This window comes from Phaseolus vulgaris, chromosome 7 (assembly GCF_000499845.2).
Source record: "Phaseolus vulgaris cultivar G19833 chromosome 7, P. vulgaris v2.0, whole genome shotgun sequence".
Lineage (NCBI taxonomy): Eukaryota > Viridiplantae > Streptophyta > Magnoliopsida > Fabales > Fabaceae > Phaseolus > Phaseolus vulgaris.
Window position 1 is genome coordinate 22,003,597 of NC_023753.2, and position 17,617 is coordinate 22,021,213.

The following is a 17,617-nucleotide window of genomic DNA, read 5'->3' on the forward strand; positions in this document are numbered from 1 at the left end:
TTTTTGCGGTCCATTGACCTTAGTTTTCTTTCCTTTTGAAAGAAAAGAGAGATAAAAATGTCAAAATTTAAGTGTAATTTTTTATTATTAATGTAAAACTATTTCAATTAAGTATTCATTATACTTTAACCAACACCAGAAAGTAGTGAAAAGACAGGTATTAAAAATTGTGAAAAAATACATGTTTAGAGTTTTTGCTATTTGAAAAGAAAAAATAATTTGTCTTAGGATATACAAGATCTCCCATGAAAAAAAGTTATTCTAAAATAACTCAAAATATTAAAAAAAAAACATTTTTTATACTTTTACACCAATAAAAATGAAACTGTGAGAATGAAAAATTATTTAAAATTTTAAAAGAGAGACTAAATATTAGAATACAAATTAAATAAGAAGTTACATCCTATATGACACAATCAAACCTACTAAAAACTAGTATACAATTTTTAAATAAGATCTTGTATTAAAGATACATTAATTATTTAACGTACTTCTTTACAAATATATAAAAAATTGTGAAAATTGTTATTGTAATAACCTTTTTTGTCCAGTTTTGTAAAATAGTGCTATTTGAATTGTATTTATTGGACTTGTGTATAGTTAATCACACTAATGTCAATCTGTAATTCGGTAAGAAAACTATTGCATTAATTGTTTTTATAATTTATATACTTGGATTTTATTTATATTTAAAGTAGAGTTTGTTTCTTTTTTTCTTTAAATTCGTAGAAAGTCATCCATAAATTCTTGTACCACAAGCATCTCATATTAAATTTTAACGAGTGTGCTAAATTTAGTTTAGATTAAAATATTTGAATAAATTTTGATTTCTTTTTTTATAAAATATAAAAATTCTAAAAAATAATCTTCGATCGTCACTTGTTAAAAAAAGTTTCCATGTTTATTTTTCGGTGTTTTATTTACTGATGAGTTGATTTTTCATAGAAAAATAATCCAAGAGAACAGTGGAAAGACCAGAAAAGTGCCACCAACTACCAGCACAAGCAAACGTGGCACCATCCTTTAACATCACCTTCACAACTTCTTCAACAGATTGAAATAGTCTACCAACAATAGCTTCTGATTTCTTCTTCAACTTTCTCTCGGTTATGGTTTTCTGAGACTGAACTTATTAAACAAGAAGAAGGGGGAAGAAGAAACAAGGAGAATAAGATGGGAATTGCAGTGGCAGGTGTGGATGTGTTGAGTGAAAAAGCGGCGATGATGAGAGAGTCTCTGCAGAAGAGTCAAACCATCACAGACAACGTTGTCACCATTCTGGGTTCCTTCGACCACCGTCTCTCGGCACTTGAAACCGCCATGCGTCCAACTCAGGTACCCTTTTTTCCTGTTCTCCATTAAATGGGGGAGGTTTTGAACGGTTTGCTTTGTTCAGCTTCAAAATGGGATTTTGGAAAATGGATTTTGTTGGGTTGACTTTTCTTTGACCCGAATGCTATGGGGTTTCGTTTTGGGGGGTTCTTCATTTTTTTTCAAGTGGGGATCTGGAGGGTGGTTGAATGTTGGATCTTTTCATCTGGGTTTGCAGATTAGAACTCATTCCATTAGGAAGGCTCATGAGAATATTGATAGGACTTTGAAGGCTGCGGAGGTTATTTTGGCTCATTTCGATCAATATCGTCAGGTTGGTTTCCTGGTGCTACTTGATTCAACCTCCGTGATCTGTTTCTCGTAATGTAGTTATTTTTTAATGAAGTTACTCTGTTGAATTGATGAATTGGAATTACAAAATCAAATTCTCTGTCATTTATCTGAAGGCATGCTTGTTTGTTGCCTGTGTTGCTTCGGTCAATTGTAAATTTGAAGGTCTGACCCTTGTCTCATTTGGTCAACTTAACTGATTTTTGCATTATGACGTTATTGCAAATGTTGTTTTTATTTAATTGAAAAAACTAATGATTGAGTGCCCAGAGAAGAGTTGTGTTGTGGAAAACTTTGGAAAATAAAGAAAGGAGTTCACATGACTTCTGTTCATGTTACAGAACATTTATGATGGGGTAACTACTTGTGTAATAACTCCAAGAAACAAGACTAAGGATTTTACTTTTGGGATACGATTGCATCAAGGCTCATCCTAAAATCTTATTATGGTCTCAGATGTGCTTTAGTACACACAAAAAATCGTCCCTAATTGTCTGTTTTTTTAGCAGATGTAGTTTTGATTGAGGAACTAGGGAAGCAGTTAACTTTAAACTCGAGTTTTGAGACAAACTTTGGAATCTGAGGATCTTCTCGTAAGTAGAGTAACATAGAGCTTACCCATTGCAATTTTAGCAAGAGACAGGAGGAATATGACTTGGATGTAAAAATGGGAGAAGATGTGTACTGCATGTTTATAAGATTAAATATCTGGGACCATTACCACAAAATGATGTTAAATTTAATGATATGTTACACACTAGATACATCAGGATGGCTAAAAGGAGAAAGCCTTTCATGATTATTTGTGATCACAAACTACCTATTCAACTCAAATATAAGTTGTATCATACGGCTATATATCTAGCCAATGCTATCAATTGCGGATTGTAAAGCCAATAATTTGATATATCAAATGTCACATAGGATTGTGCCATATGGTGGAATTTCATAATGGTTGAAATTTATGTGTAAAATAATAAGTTCTACGAAAATAAAAATAAAATAACACAAGTTGTTGTTATATCAACTGGAAAGTTCAATTGGATGAAGACCTGTCCAAGATGACAAGAGGACGCAAGACATATGCCACCACAACCACAACGATGATAGTGTCCGGGATAGTGGACAGATATGGAATCACAGATTTGAAAAATTCCTGTATGCTATCGTGCTATTGTACTTTAGTGCTGCAATAGCATCTATTTAACAACATTGCACCTTGCTATATATTCTGTGGTGCTAAATGTTGGGCTTTAAAGGGACAATAGGAGAAAAAGGTGGGAGTAATATAAATAAGAATGTTAAGATAGATGCATGACAACACTAGGAAGATATGATACAAAATGTGTATATGAGGAGATGTTGATGTGACACAGATTGAGAAAAGGATCATAATAGAATAAGTTAAGGTGTTCTACATGTACAAAGAATGTGACTAGAAGCATTGGTGCGGGTTGGGGAGTAGATTGGATGGTATTCAGTGCTGTGAAAAAGGGGAGGGGAAAAGGGAGTCGAAGAAGGACACATGAGAATGTTTTTAAGGGGATGACATGATAAATGATATCTCTGAAAATTTGGTCTTTGAGCTGAATGACTTCATGTGATCTATGTAGCTGACCTTACCTAGTACAATAAGACTTTTATGGTTGTAGTTGTTGTTTTCTTTTCTCCACCAAGTCATGTCTTCTTTTCCTATCTTTATTTATATATTATAGCTGTCTTTTGTTTTAAGCTGAACCTTGGTACTTTAGCAATCTTGGAAGAGGATGTGTAGAAAAAATTCCATATCCTCTTAAAAAATTGATTTACAGGATGAAACTTCAGGACTTGTCTCCTCCTGTTTTTTTAAAAAATATGTGGTATGCCATTTACAATTTTTTGTTCACATTGATCTATTGTACAGGCAGAGGCAAAAATACTTAAAGGGCCACATGAAGACTTGGAAAACTATCTTGAAGCAATTGACAACTTGAGAAGCAATATTCAGTTTTTTGGCAGTAAGAAGGGTTTTAAGAGCAGTGATGGTATTGTTGTTCATGCTAATAATTTGCTAGCTAAGGCTATTTCAAAGCTAGAAGATGAGTTTAGGCAGTTATTATTATCTTACAGGTATTTATGTCTGTGCTTAATGTTCTTGTTTTGCCTTGTTTGGTGTAAAAATTATTTGCCTACATGAACTCAATAATCATTGATGGTTGTGCCAGATTGTCAAGAAAATGATGCTTCATTAGATAAACCAATCTTTAATGATAAACAAGAACAATTACCTGTGTAATAGTTGCTTCCTTTGCTGCTAATATCTAAATTTACTGGATGTTTCTCATTTTTATGCTTTATTTACATATGATGTTGAATAAAAACGAACTTTGATGAGTCTAATGCATTTTGAAGTGTGTTGATACTGTCTGCAGTTCTTAATTATTAGTTACATGGTGGTTTCCTTGATGCTATTTATTTTTGAAATATCCTCAGATTATTTAGGAGTATGATTTTCCTGATAAATGGATATGGTTTCCTTGAGGCATCTGTGGCAATTTGCCTATGAAGTTTGGTTATTTAGTAAATGTGTGATTCTTTTCTTCATCTGCTTTGAGAAAACTTTATTTATGCTATATTTGTGTTATTATAGCAAACCTGTGGAACCTGAGCGCCTCTTTGACTGCCTTCCAAACTCAATGCGACCTTCATCAGGATCACCTCACCATGAGGGCGATCCTAGTGGCAAGATACCTTCTAATCACCATCCGGAGTCTCACAATAATAATGCTGATGCTGTTGTATATACGCCTCCCGCTCTTATACCACCAAGATCTTTGCCGCTGCTACATGATTTAGCTCAGCAAATGGTTGAAGCTGGTCACCAGCAACAGTTACTCAAAATATACAGGTAGTGATCACTGTTTACTTGTTTATGACCTTACAGAAGGAAACGTTGAAATCGCCTAGTTATATTATAGACCTCTATATTTGAAAAGTTGTAATGAAAATGAAAGCTAAAATTTCACCGTGTAAAATTAAAAGCTATTTAGTAAATGTCTAGTGAATTAGGGAAGTGTCTATTGGAGATTGGTTCCAATTGATTAATTTATATAGGCCTGTTAGAGAATTAAATTGTTCATAGGCCTAACAGTTTTAGATTTTGGGAGAGTTGCCTTATAGATGTTAATGGAGGAGTCGTTGATTTTATCCATGCAGTTGATTACTCAATTCTCTAGTATACATTGATGTTGGCCAGATGCAATTTGTTTAGTAACTTTTTATGTCTCTATCTTCTTCCCTCTATAATTCTCTTTTCAATCCTTACTTTTTCTCTCGAGAAGTTGAATTTTTGCTATAGCATTAAAGCAGTAGCATCTCTACCTTGATACAAAATTCAGCTACATTAGAGGACAATAAAGGGAAAAAGGAAAGAAAATGTTAAACAAGATAAAATCCAGCAGATTGGAGAAGGGTAGAAGGCTGAATATCTTTAGTATGTGGTCTTCTTAGGTTTCTAGCTTGTAATTTGATGGGTCAACAATTAGCTTTTTGTTCAAGAATTCTCTGTAACTTGATCATTTTCAGCATTCTGTTGTCATTATTCTGGTGGGAGTTTCCAGCCACTCATTACCAATAATATCTAGTATTCTCTGTTTTTAAAACTCAACCTTGGTCGGTTTGTGTTACCCATCATTGCTGACTGTCAGGGGTTCTTAAGTAAATTTTCTAGGCAAGTTTTTTTTTTTCCTTTTCTAGTGATGCTGGTATGTTTCTGACACATGGGCTGTCCTTTATTTCTAGTTCTAAATTTTGTAGGATGCTTTTTAGGAAGAATGATATGGAAGTCATCCCAACATAAAAAATAACTTTTATCTAAGAAAAGCCCTGTCCATGTGTATCCCAACATGTGTTTGCATATGCTACCATGCTTATATCTTAAGAAAGTGCTTGATAATATGAGGACCTCAATCTATAAGTAATAGATTAAGGCTCTTATGAATTAATTTGAGGCTGTTTGGGTTGTTATTGGATTGATCCATTATCATTTATTAATCTAGGTGGGGGCACTGTGGGTGACGTCTTCTAGACGCTGATCCCTGTAAAAAATGATGACTTCTTCTCTTACTTAGCGCGTAGGTTGTGTGATTAAGAATGAGCGGAGGCAGAGGTAGCTTTATTTTCCAACTTTTGGGTCAAGACTCTCAGACCTATCTATGGCCCCTGCAGCAGTTAGACTGGCTTGGTACTGCTACTGTCACTCCACTGATTCAAAAGGGTTTCCTTCGGCCTGCCGCCGATTTAGAGTTTCTACTTATTGCATACGGTCTCGATGGTTCCCCTCTTTACCAATCAGTACATTCCCCTATCTCTAAAGAAAGGGCTGCTTTAGCTCCTCAATTCGAGAAAGGAAGACTCGTACCTGTTGCTGACTGGGAGTTTCCTATTGTTGCCTATTCTTATGCTTGGATTCTAGAATCTTGTACAGACTAGAAATTATGGTCACGTGGTGGTAAGAAAATCATTCCTAGGTCATGAGCTGAGTGTTACATTGCTACCTCTAACCTGTTCTAACCTAGTCTAATTCATGCTCAGAGCATGGGAGGATTGAAAATAAATTTGACTGGCGTAGAGAAAAATAATTTTGTAGGCTGGCTTTGGCTTAATAAGCAGCATGACTTTTACACCTCTAGGTGTAGTTCATAAATGTACTTATAATACGCATTTCCAACACTGATAAATGTACTTATTATACTGCCACTACAATATAATTATGGTTGTTACTACAACCGTTGTCATCATTATTATTATGTAGGGATGCCCGTTCTAATGTATTGGAAGAGAGCCTTCAAAAACTTGGAGTGGAAAAACTCCACAAAGATGATGTTCAAAAGCTGCAATGGGAGATCTTGGAAGCAAAAATTGGAAACTGGATTCATTTCATGCGTATAGCAGTAAGATGATTGTAGGATTGATGCTATTTTTATTCTCTTCATTATTTTTTTAATTTCTTTAAAAAATGTATACACAAACAGGTGAAATTGTTGTTTGCTGGTGAGAGGAAAGTTTGTGATGAGATATTTGAAGGCTTTGATTCACTCAGTGAACAGAGCTTTGCTGACGTGACCAAAATCAGTGTTTCTATGCTACTCAGTTTTGGAGAAGCAATTGCTAGAAGCAAGAGGTCCCCAGAAAAGTTATTTGTACTTCTGGACATGTATGAAATAATGCAAGAGCTTCATTCAGAGGTATGGCTTTTGGCATGCAAAATCATTAATCTTGTTACTACCTCTTTGGTGTATTGGTTTCATAAAACTTATGAGATCAACTTGTAATGTTTTATTTTATATTCATTATTCAGTCATAATTCTCCTTTTATATCATAATAGCTAGTTGCTGTACATGTCAGTGACTATTCACTTGGATAACTTGTTTGTAGTTTACTTCCCATTGGGCTATGAGGCTAGTAAGGGCCTCAAATTTAATTAATATTATTATTTTAAGAATGTTCTATCATAAATTCCAGGTGTCTGGTGCTTATTGTTTTGTACTTTGAAACTTTCATGTCACGACAATCATGAAATTTGTTTTGATTACTGAACTCCTGTCCTTGCACTCTACCTTGTGCTTTAACATTTTTTTGGATGTCTTCACATCTCAGACTGTTTCTATCTTGCGATTGATAAACCTTTGGGGGCATCTTCTCTTTCCACGTGGATAAATTAGATAGCACGTAGATCTGAGCTGGCTGATCCTCTTTTTGCTTAGAATACCATGAAAGGGAACTTTGGTCTCTCACATACATGAAATTTTTACACAGAAATTCTTGAATAAAAGTTCTGAACTATAATATAGCTACTTTCACTGCTTTTAACATCAACCAGGAAAAACTTAGTAAATATAAAAAAATCTCAGACAGGTGCTCCAACCCATGTCTAGAGTCTAATTTATGTCAATTAAAGCATTTTAATTCTCTCCTTAGTGTGCATCCATGTTAGTGTCATGTGCCACAGTTTTTATTTTCAAGCTCTAACTGATAAGAGGTTAGATTAGTTGCCACCCTAGATATGATATAATATTACAGTAGTGTTACAATCTTGTGACAAACTATTATACCTGACAATTTGCAGATTGAAACTCTTTTTAAAGGCGAAGCTTGCTCTGGAATAAGAGAGGCTGCAACTAGTTTGACCAAACGTCTTGCACAAACAGCCCAAGAGACCTTCGGAGATTTTGAAGAGGCAGTTGAGAAAGATGCTACGAAGACTGCAGTAACAGATGGAACTGTCCATCCTCTGACAAGCTATGTTATTAACTATGTGAAATTTTTATTCGAGTAAGTACGGCTATTTTGTTGTCTGATCCAGTTTGACTGGCATACCATGCCACCAAATTGTTTCTAGCATTTTTTGTTATGTTCACATTGAAAAAGATGTTAGTCATCATTATTTTTTAAAATTTATTTTATATCAGTGGTTTTTGGCTCGTGGAGTTTTTAGTTCATTTCATCACAATATTTGTATTTTTTAGTTACTGAAATTTATTTAATATTAATTTTTTAACTTCAATTATGAAATATTTAGAATTAGCTTATGTTATTTTCATAAAATTGAATATTAAAATTTCAAGTTTTTAAAATATCATCTTTTTTTTTTTTTTGCATATAGTAGAATCCAAACAAAGACTTTATAATTTAAGAAATTTAAAGTGATATAACCAAACAAAACATTTAAAATGAAAGAAATTTAAATAAAGACTATTAAAAAAAATTAAGCATTTCAAATTTTCTAAAATTTTAAAACTCTCCATCCTAAAACTACCTCAGGAAACTTTGCAATCTCATACTTCTATTTTAAGTTTTTATATTTAAGAGAAATTATTTCTTAAAATTTAGTTTTCCTGTCGTATTTAAGAAGGGTGATGCTTATACTTGTCCTCTTCTCTGTGTGGGATTTTGTGTACATTTACTCCGGATCTTCATCATAGATCTGATCTTCACATATTTGATCTGATCAGAATTCTTTAACGTTGCAGCTACCAATCCACCTTGAAGCAACTTTTTCAGGAAATTGAAGGTGGTGATGATTCTTCACAGCTAGCATCTGTGACAGTGCGAATAATGCAAGCTTTGCAAACTAATTTAGATGGGAAATCAAAGCAGTATAAAGACCTTGGATTGACACATCTTTTTCTCATGAACAATATTCATTATATTGTCAGATCGGTTCGAAGGCATGTCTTCAACATGATCAGATTATTAATTTCATTGAATCATATTTTTATCATATTCTGATGGTTCAAAGTTACTTTTTCTCCTAATCCTCTTGTATTTTAGATCTGAAGCCAAAGATTTACTGGGGGACGATTGGGTACAACGACACAGGAGGATTGTGCAGCAGCATGCTAATCAATACAAAAGAAATGCCTGGGCAAAGGTGTTTTCTAGTGACCTTACTGACTGTTAAATGTATTGTGGCTTTCTCAGTGCGTGTTTGGTTAAGTGTTGATAAAATTGATTTTGAAGTGACTTGATTCATTTTTTAATGTTTTTTATTACAAAGGCAAATTTATAATGAAATTCAGTGTAATGGTCGTCTATGCCAATTATACTGTGAGAACCATGGTATTTCTTCTTCTTACATATTGTTGTACAGTTTTGTTTTCATATTTATGCAATCATTTGGCTAAATCCTCGTATGTCATCCTTATTGATTTGTGATTATTTCTGTGGGCACTGCGTCCTAAATTTTGTTTCTTTTCATTGGCAGATTCTTCAGTGCCTGTCTATTCAGGGCCTTACCTCTTCAGGTGGTGGGAGTGGTACTGTTGGTGGTGATAGTATAACTGGAAGCAGTAGTGGTGCTTCAAGAGCAATTGTTAAAGACCGGTAGCTTTTCAGCTGCTTATTGTGGACTTTTTTTAGGGAGAGTAATTTCTTTACTTCTTTTGACATGTCTATGTGTACTGTGTGGTCAGGTTTAAGGCATTCAATGTTATGTTTGAGGAACTCCATCAGAAACAATCTCAATGGACAGTTCCTGACACCGAGTTGCGAGAGTCTCTCAGGCTTGCAGTTGCTGAAGTCTTGTTGCCTGCCTATAGATCCTTTGTCAAACGATTTGGGTTTGTTCTCGTTTGGATTCACTTCAAACATTATTATGCCATTTCTATTTATGTAGGGAATTAGTATCATCCATGAAGGTGAAAAGTTCTCTTCGTCCCCTTTGAGACAAAAATGCATGTATAATGACATCAAATCCTATTGAAAGAAAAAATATTATAATAATTTGAGATTATAGTTATTTTTGCTATCCTTAAAACATGGGGTGAATTGCACTTTATTCCCTTCTAAGTTTTGTGCAAATCAACTTGGTTTGCCAGTTTCAACAGTTCCAGTGTTTTTGGGTCTTCAAAGGGTTTTGTAATCTTTGTGCACCGAAAGTGTTTAGGATGTAACTTTTAGGGAGGTCAACTGAAATTTATTCTGAAATATATCTCAGCCGTTTATATGTGAATCCTCTAGTTTCCCTTCAACTTCCTTACAGTTTTTTCTAGTTACTGATCACTATTTATCCACTCATCTTTGATATGTTTGCATTTGATGGCTTATGGCTTTTGTAAGAACATTCATTTTGCAATGATGCATGATCGGGAACATTGTGTTTCAGGCCGTTAGTGGAGAGTGGAAAGAATCCTCAGAAGTACATCAAATACACTGCAGAAGATTTAGACCGAATGTTGGGTGAATTTTTTGAAGGAAAGAACATGAATGAGACCAAGCGATAAAATAATTGGTAATAAGGTAGATGATGTGGTTTAATTTATCATAATGGTATTTACTATTATGTGGATTGTTTCTTTTCTCACTTGTTATAATTCAGCAGGTTGCATTTGGTGGCCAAAAAGGAGTTTTCATTTTTGTGTTTTTGGTGTTGCAACAAGTGTGATAAGATGGTGATTTCTCTGTATAGTTTCATTTGATTTGTTCATGAGGTTGGTCTTCAAAGCAAATGTAAGTGTGATAATAGAATCTCTTGATTTACTTGAGCATTGATTTGTATCTTATGGGACGGCATGTACAAATGATTGTGTGATTATTATGAATGAAATTTTGGCAGTCATGATTTTGGGCCAATGCATATGGAGCAAACTAGGGACTTGCTGTGATACTCTACCATCAAATTTGAAACATCATTTTATTTACATTTTTTTTCAAATTTTGCAGGCTATATAAATGATACGTTGGGAGGTTAGGAAGGGATGGAATAGAAAAAAATAAAATAAAATCCTGGTTTCTCCTGTTAAAAAATAAAGGCTTTTAAATAAGATTTTAGTATCATCGTAATTTAGTGTTTTTGTTTTATTCTAGTTTCAGCAAGTTTTTCTTTTAGTTTTACTCTCTTGATATTTTTAAACGTTTCATTTTTAGTTCTTGTCGTTTAAATACATTAAAAATGTCCTCATGTGCCCGTTAACAAAAAAATGATGTCAATTATATATCATGTCAATTGTCAGAGTTACTAAAATCAAAGAAAATTATAAGGATTAAAAATTAAAGCAAAAAACATGAGCTGAAAAAAGTTACAATCAAATGATTGCGGCTAGTATGTATAATTTTAATTTAAACTAAATATAAAATTAAAAAATTAAATGACAAGAACAATCACCCAATAATACAATTTATCACTAAATAATTTTTGTTGACCCAAACACTATATATTAACAAACACTTTTATTATAACTCATCACCCATGTCATCAATCAAAATTACATGAAAAAAAATAAAAATTATGCATTTTTTGAACATGTCAGGAATCTAAACTTAAATAGCGAAAGAACCGTGTTTTTTTATTAAAATAATCATAATTAAATTTATGAGAAATTTTTAAAGTAAAAAAACTCAACCTTGTTCGTAACTTAATCTAGTTTGACCGGTTTCAATGTAATCGTCATAACATGCAATAGCTCTCTCTACACACGATGAATTGGACAAAGCTTATGAACTTTAATTGTTTTTGCAATATACTTAAATCTAGACTTTTCTAATTTTCATTATAGGTAAGTGAAAATAATATTATTCATTATTCTTTTTGTTATTTAAGATTTTTATGTCATATTAATCAATTAAATAAAAAAGAGGAGAGATGAATTTTATCCGTATTGACGAATTAATTGATTTGTATTATTATATTATTATTAGTTTTAATAATGTAATTAGAATTGATTTGAGACGTATATAAGATCATAATAATAATGTAAGAGAGAGAGGGAAGCATGGCCACGTTGATGGTTAGAGTGCCACGAACGGTATATAGCGCGCAACAACGTTCCGTGAAGAATTGGGTTTCTCTTCCGAGAAATTTTGCAATGGCTACTTACTCTGCTGGTAATCTCATACAATAACCATCGCTGAATGCATTTTAAGCTATGGATTCATTTGGCTTTGTTTTCTTGAATTTGAAGGCAGGGAGAGGACTTTCAAAGAATCATTCGATTACAGTGCAGCCAAGCAGCGCTACGCCGATGGCATAATTCCTCACATTCTGCATCTGTACTGTATAACCTTTTCACTGCTTCCATCTCTTTCTCTTCTCTTCCCATCCATTCATTTTAATTCAACACGTCGTTTCATTTCAGGTATGGATCGTGCGCAACGTCTCGCGACTTTGAAATCTATGCTTCTAATGCTTCCTTCGAGGATCCGCTTATGTGTGCTCGCGGGTCTGCATTTTTTTATTCTTCTTTCTTTCGGTTTTCCCTCCAATACTCACTAAACGCTGGATTTTGATTCACGCGTACTGCAGGGTGAAACAGATCAAATCAGCGTTCTATTCTCTTCCCAAGGTTTTCTTTGCTTCCTTTTTTCTTCTCTTGCTTTGGATATTCTAAATACAGTCCTGATCTTCCCGGACCAATGATTGCCTCAAAATCTTTATATGTTACAGAACATCAGGTTAAATTTCTCAGTAAGTACTTATAGAAAAAGATAATAAGAACTCCGATCAATTAAAATCAACTCTTGCACTTTAGCTTTTATAGAAACTATGTCATTTAATTTTTCTGAATGATAGGATAGGAGGATAAGTTGATTTTCACTTATAAGCAAAAATTTAGTTCTCGTCATATTTGTCAAAAGATATACAAATTTCTGTTCAAGATATAACAGTTTCTGAATAGTTGGTTGTAATGAATGTACCATTTACCGGTAATAAATTAGAGTCCATTCTAGCTTTTATTTGATAATTCTTGCACTGACTGAAAGGACAATACAAAGAGTATCATGTATAAATTGTTATATAATGGAATACTTCCTGCTTGCAAGCTGTTCTAACCCTGTTATCTTTCTGTTGACATTGTGTCACCAAAATATGAGTAACAGTGATAAGCCTTGAGCTTCTAATGTTAGTGGATCATCAAGCATGTGATAGAAGTAATTTAACAGGAAGAAATGCCTTTCCTTTTTGTTCTTTAGAGTGGAAGAAGTTTTTTTATATTAGAAGCAAATTAGTTATCCTACAATGGCTTGTTTAATAGTAGTATTAGATAAAATTTATCTCGTTTCAGTCCTTTTCTTAATGTTGAGTTAATTTCCAAACTCTATTTGTCTGCATATATCTCAGTTTTTTAAGGAATCAAAGATTGTGGAATACAGTATCAAAGAAAATATGGTCTCACCAGGAAAAGGAGAGGTTAGTAAATCTGGTGACTCAATTTATATAGTATATGTAGCACTTCAATCTTTTGTTTTGTTTAAAAGTTCAAGTGCATGCTTGATCTCTTACTGGATGATCCAAAATGATGGATGTTGTGTACAGATATTAATTGACAATAAGCAATACTATAAATTCTTGGGGAGGAGTATAAACATGGTATCGCTAATCAAGTTGTATATCGAAGAGGGTAAAGTCGTTCGCCATGAGGACTGGTATGTATTAATCTACTGAACACTCTGTTTTCTGCTTTCCTTAAAAAAAATCAATTTGACATTTTAAGATTACTTAGGACTCCTTACTTTTAATTTAATAGTACTAGAAATATTTGCAACTTATCCTATATTGTCGAAGAGTAATATTTTTGCCACTGAAGAGAACACATGGAGTGAATGTTGAATAGAAGATTGTTTTGTAATTTATAGATAATCTTGCGCATCTATTCAATTAGCCATAACACAACATTCATATCATGCTACCACTATGTGCTCGTATATATACACTTGCATCTACAATTCTGCATGTGCATGAAGAGAGGGAGCATGTTTTTTCATACAAATTGATAAATGGTGGTTTCAAGTAACTGTAGAAGTTATTATAATTTAGTGCTCGTCCCAAAGATATAAACTAATAGTGGTCCCTGAAGAAGTAAACATTTTTATGTCAGGTTCTTCGATTTTTTTTTTTGGATTAAGGTTAGTAATACTATACTTTAATATGAACACGATGAGTTTATAGCTGAGTAAGTGAGTGCAGTTAAAATTTAGAAGAGAATTAGTTCCTTTGAAGTAGAAGGAATGGTTAAAAATATCTGATAGGGCTGAACACAGAAAAAAATTACAAAAGAATTTGAAGTAGATAAAAAAAATGGGCGCCTATAAATTCTTTACTTTTATAACCAGGGATTATACTGAAAACTGAAATTAGTTTGATTTAAAAATCAAATATTCATTTGAACATAATTTTTATTATTGGATTGGAATTATTTAATTTTGCAAGGATACTCATTTAACGAATCCTTACATAAAATTGTAAATTTTAAATAATAAATTGAAGGCAAGTGAGATAGAGTAAGAGTGTATTGATAGCAACCTCTAATGGTTATTATATATGCATAATTTTACTGTTTAATTTTATAATTATAAGGATGGAAAAGTAATTTAACCCTCCCTTATCCTTGTGAATCAAAGAAAATAAATTATTGTCTTTCCTTCACTCCATTAAAATCTATCTTTTCCTTAATTTTTCAATCAAACATGATGTTTAATTAAAATTTCTTCCTTCCTTCCCTTTCTTCTCTCCTCTATTAAAATCTCTTCCTTTCCGTCTCAATTTGTTTTGCATTGATTATTTTTATTACCGAAATATCTTTAATTATTTTATATTTTCAGTCAATAAACAACCATTGTTGTAAATTAATAAGATAATGTCTCTTTTATGATGGGAAAGATGGAAAAATATTTCTAAAATAACACACTAACTTTTTTATTTATTTTTAGCATATTATGTGAAATAATTATCTAAATAGCAGTTGTACCAGTTTGGAATTCGATTTTCTGAAAATCAAACTCTGAGTATTTTTTTTTCTTCTTTATTTAAAAATAAAAGGAAAATAATTTTAAAATTTTAGAAAATATTATCTTGAAAATAAATATTTAGAATTAAATTATTGAAAAATATGTATTATAAAAAATAAAAGTTAGAAAGGTAATCACATTAAGGAATAATATTTTTGAAAAGTAGATATATTAAAAAGTAATAATTTGGAAAACTAATTATATTAAGAAATAATTATTTAAAAATTATTTAGAAAAGTAATTAATTTAAGAAATAATTAATTGGAAAATAAAAAAATGTGAAAAATTAATTTTTTAGAAAATTAAATATTTAGAGAAGTGATTATTTAGTTTTGTATTGAATTAAAAAATGTAAAAGTTTAGCTATTTGTTTATACAGATTAAGTAAATGTAAATATAAAAATGTGAAAATAAAGTATTTTCAATTTCTTTATTTATACAATTTTAAAATTCATTTTTAACCCTAAAAATAATTAGTAAAATAATTATGATAATAAAAATAGGGATAAATAATAATATATTCTTTTAATTTTATTTTTTTCTATGAAAATTTTCAAACCAAAATTACGAAAACAATTTATTTCAAAATTTATAATTGTTAATTTTTTTAATTTACATCTCTTTGTAAATAATTCTTGTTTAAAATATATGTTTTGTAAATAATTATTTATTTCTTCAAATAATTATTTTATAAATTATTATATTATATATAATTATTTTTCTAAATAAATATTTTCTTAAAAATTATTTTCCTAACCAATTGTTTTTTAAATAATTACTTTTTAAAAACTTAAAATTATAAATTTCCTTTCCATGAAAAAACAACAAAAATTAAAATTGAGTTCAAAGTTCGATTCTGTGGAAACCAAATTCTGAATTGGTTTTCTAGCGAAATTATATCCAATTAATACGAGAAAAAACCGAATTCTGAACCCTTACATTAAACCGTGTTATTAGGATAATTGTTTGATATATTAGGTAGAAAAAAAAGTTTGCTATTTTGGAAGAACTTCAAAAAGATGATTAGCAACAAATCATTAAGATAAGTTGAATGATCAGTGTTTTCTCTCCTCACATTAATTGTCGTGATCAATTGAAATTCAGTGTGTAACACTTTAGCCAGGGTACATTGGTTATTAGAACTTGCAAAGGAGGGGCAAATTTGCAAAAGGGCTTTGCTTGTTTTTCAGGAGTGCAAGATCTTTATGTACATCATTTGGTTCATTTTAACTCGTTGGCTTCACAAATGCACCCTAGTTTCCTGTGATGTAAATGATTTCAATAAACTATAAATTATGCATCATTTTGGGCCGTTGAAACTAAGTCAATATATTGTTTTTTCTATATACCTATGAAAAATAACTGAAGGCTCAGGTAAAATTTTCTTGTATGTTCCAAAAACAAAATGTAAATATTTCTTCAATGCTTAATAACTGCAGCTATGTGACTAAATTTTATGTTTCCATACCCAATAGGTGGGACAAAAAACCAATTAGGAATAGAGCAACGGCGAAGGTGTCATTTTTCGGTCGAATAGCAGAAGTGAGTCGCAGAGGGTCAATGCTGGCAACGCATCTGCTTATGAGGTTTGGGAAGGACCCAAGAACGTGAATAACAAAAATCCTTGCAAAATACTATAAACTTTATTATATGGGCCTGTATATGGTACTTCATGTTCGTACCTGATCTTATTTGTAAAGCATATTTGTATTATCATGTTTAGTTCTTGTGGCCCGTATTTGCAATATATTATTTTGCTGACAAAAAATGTTTATTTCTTGTGCTTATGATGAATACTAGAATATATTTTGATGAAACATACTGCTTGCGTTTGTTTTAGGGGTAAAATATACTTAACGTTTAAGATTACACATTTTGTTGAAATTTATTATATTTATACATGCTAGAACTGAATTCTATAAATTATATGTTGCGTGGTACATTTAGCACGATGAGAAATAAGAAATACATATGATGAAATTGTTAGATACTGTGTTATTTGCATTGTTAGTTGAAGGGCAAAATAAGGAAGAAGGAGGTGAAAAAAAAGTTTGTAAGCAGCGTTTGTTGTAATGTTTTAACTTTTGTGAAAGCCATTCTCGTTAACTTGAATGGCAACCTCCCTTTTTGACTGGTCATATTAGCCTTTAGAACAAAGGTGATTCCTACACAACATTCCTCCCACTAATGGCCTTATGGATCCATCTTTGTGTTGTCCCCAGCTAGTTGAAGGATCCAAGGTCAGTGCAGAGATGATGCTATGAATGTGTCTGAGAGAAATGTCCACAATTATACACTGATTATTGGGAGTTCTAGATCCGAGAAATCCCTTACTTTCATGCAAAAATTCACTTGTAATAATAGAAAGAAGAGAGAACTAAAAAGAGGGTGGCCTTCTAAGGATAAAGGGAACACAGCCATTCAAACTTTATTGTTTTCTCTCTTTCTTTCCTAAAGACTGCAAAAGCTCAAGCTGTGGAAACTTTGTCTCCATGCCACTATCTCCCTTGCCTCAATAGTATAAAAAGTTTTCAATTTATATCCTACTAACACACAATCCTCACTTTACCACGCAACCCAAACACTTTTATTCTAACAAAAAATTGTTTACTATTTTAAACTTTCTCATAATATTCGATTCATATATTTTAAAAACAGAGAATTCAATAAACGATGTTTGCTATATGTTCA

General features: G+C 32.0%; 2 protein-coding genes across 5 annotated transcripts; both read left to right on the plus strand.

Moving 5' to 3' along the window:
- Window positions 1-910: 910 nt before the first annotated feature.
- On the plus strand, window positions 911-10,774 carry LOC137828542 (exocyst complex component EXO70A1-like). 4 transcript variants are annotated; one of them, XM_068635160.1, is made up of 13 exons: window positions 911-1,335; window positions 1,550-1,645; window positions 3,566-3,771; window positions 4,292-4,549; window positions 6,455-6,593; window positions 6,675-6,887; window positions 7,770-7,975; window positions 8,674-8,871; window positions 8,975-9,074; window positions 9,408-9,526; window positions 9,616-9,762; window positions 10,308-10,433; window positions 10,524-10,774. In XM_068635160.1, exons 1-12 carry the CDS (start codon window positions 1,174-1,176, stop codon window positions 10,423-10,425), a joined length of 1,962 nt encoding a protein of 653 aa, XP_068491261.1. In that variant the 5' UTR covers window positions 911-1,173; the 3' UTR covers window positions 10,426-10,433; window positions 10,524-10,774. The 4 variants fall into 4 exon arrangements, with proteins under 4 accessions (XP_068491261.1, XP_068491260.1, XP_068491263.1 ...); XM_068635159.1 differs by having other exon boundaries at window positions 934-1,335; window positions 10,308-10,441; XM_068635162.1 differs by having other exon boundaries at window positions 945-1,335; window positions 10,521-10,774.
- Window positions 10,775-11,871: 1,097 nt separating this feature from the next.
- Window positions 11,872-16,743, plus strand: LOC137828543 (uncharacterized). Its single transcript, XM_068635163.1, has 7 exons — window positions 11,872-12,025; window positions 12,103-12,190; window positions 12,277-12,360; window positions 12,444-12,483; window positions 13,260-13,328; window positions 13,455-13,564; window positions 16,402-16,743. Exons 1-7 carry the CDS (start codon window positions 11,914-11,916, stop codon window positions 16,535-16,537), a joined length of 639 nt encoding a protein of 212 aa, XP_068491264.1. The 5' UTR covers window positions 11,872-11,913; the 3' UTR covers window positions 16,538-16,743.
- The last annotated feature ends 874 nt before the right edge of the window (window positions 16,744-17,617 follow it).

Coding starts and splice junctions, on each gene's coding strand:
- LOC137828542 (XM_068635160.1), top strand. CDS start 1,174: ATGGGAATTGCAGTGGCAGGTGTGGATGTGTTGAGTGAAAAAGCGGCG. Junction 1,336..1,549: donor CCGCCATGCGTCCAACTCAG/GTACCCTTTTTT, acceptor CTGGGTTTGCAG/ATTAGAACTCATTCCATTAG. Junction 9,527..9,615: donor AGAGCAATTGTTAAAGACCG/GTAGCTTTTCAG, acceptor CTGTGTGGTCAG/GTTTAAGGCATTCAATGTTA.
- LOC137828543 (XM_068635163.1), top strand. CDS start 11,914: ATGGCCACGTTGATGGTTAGAGTGCCACGAACGGTATATAGCGCGCAA. Junction 12,191..12,276: donor ATTCCTCACATTCTGCATCT/GTACTGTATAAC, acceptor GTTTCATTTCAG/GTATGGATCGTGCGCAACGT. Junction 13,565..16,401: donor GTCGTTCGCCATGAGGACTG/GTATGTATTAAT, acceptor CATACCCAATAG/GTGGGACAAAAAACCAATTA.